Raw genomic sequence first — 8,652 nt, forward strand, 5'->3', positions numbered from 1 at the left:
GGGACGCCTGGCCCCGGACCCCGCTGGCGCCCGGCGAGATGCTCGCGGCGCAGAGCGCGCTGCCGGACAGGGAGGCGCAGGAGCCCGGCAGCCCAGAGGAAGACCAGGCGGGCCGGAGGGCGGCCAACGCGAGCTCAGAGCGGGGCGCCGCGGCCAGCACCCCCGACTACGGGGAGAAGAAGCTGCCCCAGGCGCTGATCATCGGGGTCAAGAAGGGGGGCACCCGCGCGCTGCTGGAGGCCATCCGAGTGCACCCGGACGTGCGCGCCGTGGGCGTGGAGCCGCACTTCTTCGACAGGAACTACGAGAAGGGGCTGGAGTGGTACAGGTAGGAGCCCTCGGGATGGGGGGGACAGACACCTGCGGCCGACGGAGGGGCAGCCGCGGCGTTCTGAGCCCTTCGCACACTGGCGCCGGCCTGAGGTGCTTCAGCCCCAGCAAGGGCTCTGCCGGTCCAGGTGGAGCTGCTCCAGAAGGTGTTTTCTGTATCCCACCAGCTCCAAGTCTGGGAATCCCCGGCCCCAGTACCTGCAGGGTGTTTCCTAAGCCAGGCTCTTTGGGGACATTGGGACTCTGCCTTGGGATGCAGAGAAAGGAGACAGGATAGCCAAATTAACGAAGGGGCTTTGAGATCCCCTTGAATCTATCAGAATCGCCCTCACACGCACTTGTGTGGCTGGAATCCAACTTCGGTATTTTAAAGTCAGAGCTAAATGAATAGAGAATTATTAAAAGGAGGATACTGGTTCTTTGGGTTTCTAATAAGGACTGGATCTTTTCCACCTCCATAACTTTCTGTTCCCCATGACTGAATGAATACCTGACTGGTTTTGCACCGAGAGCCTCACTGTCTAAGGAACAGTTGGTCACCTATGAGTGCTTATTCCCCGCATCCTGCACCCTGCTTTCTCATCTGTACCTCTCTGGGGACAGCTTATGTCTTCTGGGATGTTTCTGTCTCTGACCCAGTCTGGTGGTGGTAAGAGACGGGAAGCAGAAAGGATTGTGAAGTTGAGTGCAGGAAAACTAAATTAATAATCCTGTTTTCTTGCCAGACACAACGTTTCAAATAACATTGGTGCAGATGCTTAAGATGCAAACCTTCTTTGCTCTCATCCCTTTCCTTTCTGTCTTTCCTGTTTGGAATCTTCTGGAAAGCAGATGTGGATGGGTGGTCCCACTTCGATTGCGTTTCAATAATTAATTGCAATTGTCAAACAGGAACACAGCCTTTGTCAAGGAGAGGGATGTTACCTTCTTAACAGAGTCAGTAGGTAAAGTTGTTTCATGACAGATCCCCTTCTTCTTGAAGAGATGGGCTTTTTAGGTTTAGATTTTACAGCTTGGGAAAGTTTTAGAAATAACTTAAGAAATATATAACAAATATGTTATTGTGATTGATTTCTCCCACTTTTAAAAATATGCCTTATGTTCTAAAAGCCTGAGAGAAGTACACTTCGGCATAAACATTCCAGCACATTATCCTAAAACAGCAAACGTGTCTGTTAATGTCTTGTCTGTTTCAACAGCCAGAACTAATTGCAATATTTTAGGAGGCTTCAAACAGTCCCTTCCTATCAAAACATAAGACAGCAAATGCCTCATTTAACTGGAAAATCAGTATTTATAACATCACAAGCCATGGCTTCCAGTTTGCGATTATAATTAAAAAGGTGTTAAGATGATTAATGCAACAACAGCAAAATAGAGATGTCTGGAAAGGTGGTTCGGTTGTTTGTTGGCTGCAGAACATTCTGGTTCCTTCCCTGGAACAGCTTCGGTCTTAGAGGGTAGCGCTGGGGTTTTATTTCTAATTTTAAAGCTGTGTGTCTTGTGAGAACTATCTAGTGCCCTTCGAGGGAGGCATGAATACCAGCTCCTTCCAACATGTGTTGGGGTTGCCTTACTGTAGCTGGCAATAGAGAAAAATGACTTCTTAAAATGCATTGAACTAAAGTTGGCGAGGGGTGCTTGGGTCCCGCTGTGGTGTCTGGAGAATTTTCTGAATGACAGGCAAGAGCATGCCAGGTTTTCCTGTGTTCTTTTACCCCGAGGCTGGGAAGAGAAGGTACGTAAACCACTGTGCTGTCACAGTGTGGCTACTGGAGTTATCGCAGCACTGTGGCATGCCTAGCCTTCTGCTCATAGCCAACAGCTGAGGTATTTGGTAGCTAGCCCTAGGACTGCTAACCTCAAGCGATGAATGAGATGCACCTGGTCCTCACTTACGAGGACCATGTAACATCTCTGTGTTTTGAGTTCCTCTGCCGCACCTTGCACATGGTATCTTTACAGTGCTGGGGGCTGCAAGAGGTGGGGGAGACGCTCTTGACAGTATTCCTGATGACACATGTGTATCTTGTACAGAAGGGACCCTTAGCTCCCAAACCTGGCTGGCGTGAAGACACTAGATGCTCTTGGGACTTTCAGGGACCTCCTGTGCTCTAGCTGGCTCGAGGCATCTCCAGACTTGTCTCACACAGTGCTTTGAAGGCATTCAGAGATTTTCGATAGTCCTGTCTCTTCAGACCTTTGCTGTCTTCTTTCCTGTGGAGGAAGAAGGGAGGCAGAGAGCCCCTTTATTGTAGAAAAAGGAACAGGGGCATTGATTCCAACCAGGAACAGGAACCTTTCGTCTTGATTCCCAGGTCAGACTCTGAAAATGATGATGTGTGCCCTGAAACGGCAGTGTTTCTCCCCACTTTGGGTTTGTGGTCCAGGATCTTGGAGCCTTATCGGGAGCCACAGGATAAAGCTTTTGTTTCTCTCATATATTTGCTGTTGGCATTTTCAATGTGCCTTCCATAGCCTACTAGTTCCGCAAGTGTGTCAGGATGTTGGATGTTGGGGGGAGAGAGAGAGAGAGAGAGAGAGAGAGAGAGAGAGAGAGAGAGAACAGACAGACAGACAGACACACACACACAACCAGCCAGCAAGAGGAAATGGGGCTGGCTGCTGTCACACTGCTGGTTTGGGGGTCCCCTCTTTTTCCAATAAGAAGCCCCAGCAGTTTCCTCTTTTTCGTGTCATTCCAGTTATCTCTAACTCCGGGTTTTGTTTTGCTCCTCTGCTGTTGATCTAATGTGATGTAAAAACACATTTGAGATCAGAACATGTGCATTAGATTTGCAGGGCAACATTGACGAATGGATTAGGGTGTGTGTGTTAAGGCTTCAGAGAAGCCAGCCACCCTGGGTGGATTGACACAAGCCAAGGATTAATAACTCGGGGTAGATTAAGGTCTTCACCCCTGCCTTCCTGCCCTCTCCAAAAAAGAAAAAAAGAAAAAAGGGAAAAGCCACATCCAACTCTCAGTATGAGCTGCTACAAGCTTTCTAGGTACAGACTTTTAACTCTCCTTAGGGGCGGGACCTTGGGGCAGGCACCTGGCTGCCGCTGCAGCACTTGTCCATGTGACAGAGTCCAGGTGACAGAGACAGCAGGAGCGGGTTCCTCCCTCATGACTCACATGCTGTGTAGAAAGTGTAACCGTGTTAGCCTTGCAAGTCACTCAGCTCCAGATGAAGGGACACAGTCCTTCGTGGTTTAATCTTCACTGTCAACTGTTAGAGCCCCTGTTCCTGCTGCGAGGGGCAGGGACCCTGGACGCGGTGCACAGAAATCTTGCTTGAAAGAGGTCGGTGGTCAACAGCAATGTCACCATGCCACCTGGGAGAGGGAGAAGGGTGGTGGAGAAACACTGCCCATGCAGAGTGCCCACTGCTGGGGTGTTGGTGGGGCTGTCACAGGCAAGCGTCAGGCTGCCGCCAGCAGCGGCATTCTCCTGTGGTAGATGGCCCTTCCACTATGTCAAGAGAGTAAATGACTGGCTCAGGGCCGCTCTGGCGTTCAGTGTCTGAGCTGAGATTTGAACCTAAATCTGCCCAGTTTCAAAGTGCTTTGTTTTTTCACCTGCCCACACTGGTTGCCACCCATGAAATCCTAGGAAGGTCTGTTCTTCATCTGTTCATGCAACTGGTATTTCGTCAGTACTAACTGTCCACCCAGTACAAGCACTGAAGAAGGCAGAGAAAGCGCTCTTCTCCTGGGGTGCAAACTTTAGTCGGAGAGGTGGGGAGACAGGAAAAAAATAAAGACAGCCCCATGATACACAGTACAAATTCTGGTTCTGATGAAGTCCGTACAGGGAATTATGTAACCCATGGCCCGGTGTTCATTTGCCCATTAGGGCGGCTGCTGTCTGCGTGCAGCAATGGACTATTTATTGTACGTGAAATGTCCAGGTCGCGATGTGCTTTCAGTATAAAACCCCCCTCATGGCAAAGTGCTCGTGAATGCATGTATATTGACTCTTTTGTGACATGACAACGTTTTTTGAGTAGCTTGTAAGTTGAATCTGATGCATTATTAAATTAATTTTACTTTTCAAAGTGTCTTAAAATGAGGCTGCTAGGAAGTTTAAAAGTACACCTGTGAGTCAGGCCACGTTCCTGGTGGCCGGTGCGTGTGCGGCATGATGCTGTTTGAACTGCATCCCCTGGCCGTCTCGTGAACAGGAAGATTCTGACCCCGCCAGTCTGGGCAGAGCTTGAGATTTGGAATTTTTAAGAAGTTCCCTATGGTGTTGTTGCTGCTCATACCGGGCCTTCACTGTGAGAAGCCCAGGGCTAGGCGTTAACCCCTGCTACTGCTGGAAGGTAATTGGGGTGTGTGTGTGTGTGTGTGTGTGTGTGTATGTGGCTACCCATGAATTATTTTAAGCAGGAAATTAGAGAAAATCTGTCTCTAGAGGACAGCTGTGCGAAGCAGAAAGGTAAGAGCCCCCAGCGCAAAAATCTGATGTTCGAGGTTTGCAGGTGGAGGAAACAGCAAGGGCAGAGGTCCTGAGGTGGAAACACGATGTCTCTAGAGAGTGTTCACTCATTCTTCTCAAGTACTGTCTTTGTGTCTGGGTGCCCCTGGGTTCCAGCCTGGTGCCATAACTTCGTGGTTGGATAATCTTGGTTGGATAAATTAATCAACATCGATCAGCTTTGTTTACTTATCTGTAATTTCTTTCTGGTAGGGCTGTTGGGAGGAATATATGAAATACTGAAAGTGCATGTATTTCTGAACAAACTGGATGTCCTGCAGTAGAAATCCTAATGGACCTGACTCGGGGGTTTTTTCATTTCTCACATTATTTTGGTCTCCTGGCTTCTATTACAGATATGTCAATATTGACTGAGTTGTCTTACTTGGGATGGTTTGGGAAGAGCTCAATAGTGATCCGTTTGCATCTTGGATCTGCTTAATCTTTTAAACCAAAGGGCACAAACGGATGCCCAAGGGGCCCGTGCAGATCACGTATGCTTTTTTTTTTTTTTTTCCTGCGGAACCAGGGATTGAACTCAGGCCCTTGCACTTGCCAAGGTAGTGCTTATTCTACTGAGCCATCTCCCCGGCCCCAGCTGATGTAAATGACCGTAGCAGAGTGGGTGGCGAGACCCTCACTAAGGGGCATCCACAGATTCTTTTCAGTGGCCAGCTGTGACATCAGCTTTGCCCATCTCCCACTTTGTAGCAGAAACCGGAAGGCCAGGTTTTGATGTGAAATCTCCTGATTTTTCCGGTTGGCCCCAGATTTTAGTTTCTTAAAAGCACTATGTGGGCCAACAGGGCGCGAGAAACAAAGCCCATCTGTGGGCTGGCGGCGGCCAGCTGGCAACCCATTTGTAACCTCTCGTTTAAGCCCATTTCAAAAAGTAACTGGCAGCGCCTCTGCCCTCTGCTGTGGCCAGAATTGTGGCTTATGTGGTATTTTGGTTTCATATTTTTTTCCCGTTTTACAGATTTTTGCAGTAGCCTGAGGGACATACTGCCCAGATGTATTGCGACAAGAACGAAAAGAGCTTGATGTAAACAGGGACACTGAAACATATACAGAAACTGCCACATATACGGTTCCTTTTCCTTCCCAATTAACATTCGCCTGGAGGTACGAAAATTCTCAATTTTTCGCTCACAAATCACAAGACCCATGATTGATCTGCGGAGCTCGCTAACTTGAATTGATACAACAGATTTGGATCAGGTGGAGGAAGACTTGGGAGGCAGGAAAAAAAAGTGGGTCCTAGGCTTTGCCCAGCTCTTTTGGGGAGCAGTTACGTTGATCTCTGTTTCTTAGTTACTAAGGCCATAAAATACCATATATAAGATAATTCATGTATCTGCCAAAATATTTTGATCTTAGAATATTTTGATTTTGATTTTAGGTCCTACACCCTTCAGACACAGGAGTCAAGGGGAGTAGCGGCAACGTGGTTTGGGGATGTTTAGTGTCTCTGGCTAGAATCCACTGCACATTGTACCCAAGACTTGGTATTGCTGGCTGAATCTTAGGACTATATGAGGGATTCCGTTTCAAAGGCCCTAGGCAGCATTTGCTGCCTCCCTCTCTCTTGTCCCTCTCCCATTTTTCCTTACTTCCTTGATTTCCCCCTTATTTTGCTTTAATGCCTTCCTTCTGTCCTGCACATCAGCACAGAGGGCCCTGAAGAGAAAGCTGGAATGCATTTGTCGTTTGAATATAGTCTTTTATTCCAAGATTATGTCTGAAGGAGGGATTTTAAGCCACGAAACAGCTCTTAAATAGCACCCCAGAGATTAATCTCAACTGGATTCCAGAATTTGGTTTATTGGCACTGGAGCTGAAGGAGGAAAAAAGTCTGATTTCCCCAGATAGTTGTAGCCTCAGTTCTGCACCCAGGGAGCTGGTGGGAGGTATCCAGGCTTTCAGGCCCTGCTCAGAGCCTGTGCCTCGGCCTTGGGGAGTCCATGATGCCATGTGCCCCCAGGAGGTGCTGCGGCTCTTACAGCGCTGGGGCCTTGCTTCTGGCCCTTGGCATTTCTGCAGAACTGAGAGCACTAGGGGTACAGGCTTGCTAGTGAAGAGCCCGTCTCCCTCCCCAGCCTGAGGCGTGGCGCGTTGCACCTTGCTCTCCTGCCATCCTAACCCGATTTATTATTTTAGTTTTGTAATTCATGCCAGGGCTTTTAAAACTTTTAAATCGAGTCGGGAAAGAGGTCTCCAGACTTTAGGAGAATGAAAGATTGTTAGAGTTGTGCATTTGAAAGTTTTAAAGGTTTGGGTTTTGCATAATGGATGATCTCTCTGGAGGGGATTGAACCACCACGCTGGCAAAGCCTTCTCCAGTTCGCTTGGTTTCTGCAGTTTAACAAGCTGCTCTCTAACTGTCTTGGGAGTTTCAGTCTGAAATTATAATTCATGAAGGGAGCGTTTCAGCCAATCGCCATTAATTAAGAGCAGGCAGTTGACTTATTTTTTTTTTTTTTCTTTCTTTTTTATGTTCACCAGTCAGGATTACCCTCTAACTCTTTCCTTTCTTTCTCTGTCTCTCTTGCTCTCGCTCTCACTCTGTCTCTGTCTCTGTCTCTATCTCTCTTTTGTGGTGCTAGGGATTAAACCCAGGGCTTCACATGTGCCAAGCAAGAATCCTACCAGCTATATTTCCAACTGTGAAATTATTTTGACCTTTAAGTATACACAAGGTATATCTACTGGGGAACAAGACAACATATGAATTAAGCCATATATATATGTGTGTGTGTGTGTGTGTCCATATGTATTGAGTCATGTGTATATCAAATATATAATATGCTACAAATTATAGAAAGCACTTAAATGATTATAAGCAACAAAAAAGATAGTTTGTTGACTTATATGGGTGAGATGTCTGAGGCAGCAGTTAGGAGATGCCGGATCCAGAGGCTCTAGTGCCGTCACTGGGCCGCCGGCATTTCCCTTTCTTCCTTGCTTCCTTCTGAGACAGGCTGTCCTAACACATTTATTCGAGGTGAGAAGTGGTAACCCTAGAGGAAGATTTTAGGTTTATCTTTTGGAAATAGTTTTGGAGAGCTTCTTTGTGAAATTCCTGAAGATGCTTATGGTCCTGGTTGGGACCTGTGTTTGTTGTAAAAGGGTACTTACACTGTAACAATCAGGCCCTATGAAGTACTGGTCCTATGACTTGGAAGGGTGGTAGGATAGAGAAACAGAGTTAACCATGAGAAACCAAAGGAAATAGTTCACCAACAGAGGGAGGGGGTCCCAGGTTTCCATTGCTAGAAAAGTATGGGCCGGTTAAACTAGTTATCTGTAAGGCATAAATATCTACCCTGGCACAGGCATGTACTTTCCCAAGTTCAGTGTTCAACTGGAAAGAGGTGTGCAGGATTACTTAGGGAGGTTCAGCATAGCTGTTAACTCACGTTATTCATTCACAGGCCTTGTTAACTGCGTTGCATGTTTGGTTCCAATTGAAAGGATCATGATCCGTGATCTGAAAAAGCTTACAGAGAGTAGAAATAGACATGCAATCAGTTACATTACAAAGTAACAAGCTCTGACTAGGGAGAATGTATTTCAGGAATGAAAGGATGGTTCAATCCTGAGAAGTTTCAGGGTGATTGTTCACATCAACACATGAGAAAAACTGTGGTGTAGTTTATGGATGTTGAAAAGGTATCCAGTTAAAACAAATATCAAGTCCTAATTGTTGAAAAAACTTACTAAGAAAATATGATCATACAAAGAGCATCATGTGGTACAGCAACTATTGTTGAATTCTTATTACTTTGTTTGTTTTTAATGCTGCTTTTGCTGTTTTGTATTCTTTTTTTTTTTTTTTT

General features: G+C 46.8%; 1 protein-coding gene across 1 annotated transcript in view; it reads left to right on the forward strand.

Moving 5' to 3' along the window:
• Window positions 1–2: 2 nt before the first annotated feature.
• Window positions 3–8,652, forward strand: part of Hs3st4 (heparan sulfate-glucosamine 3-sulfotransferase 4) — a gene marked incomplete at its 5' end in the record, with an annotated part of 436,418 nt that continues 427,768 nt past the window's right edge. Inside the window, one exon of the mRNA XM_012513458.2 lies at window positions 3–328. Coding sequence (XP_012368912.2) covers window positions 3–328 — 326 coding nt within the window. The remainder of the gene's footprint in view (window positions 329–8,652) is intronic.

Source organism: Octodon degus, unplaced genomic scaffold (genome assembly GCF_000260255.1).
Source record: "Octodon degus isolate 3935 unplaced genomic scaffold, OctDeg1.0 scaffold00001, whole genome shotgun sequence".
Classification (NCBI taxonomy): Eukaryota; Metazoa; Chordata; class Mammalia; order Rodentia; family Octodontidae; genus Octodon; species Octodon degus.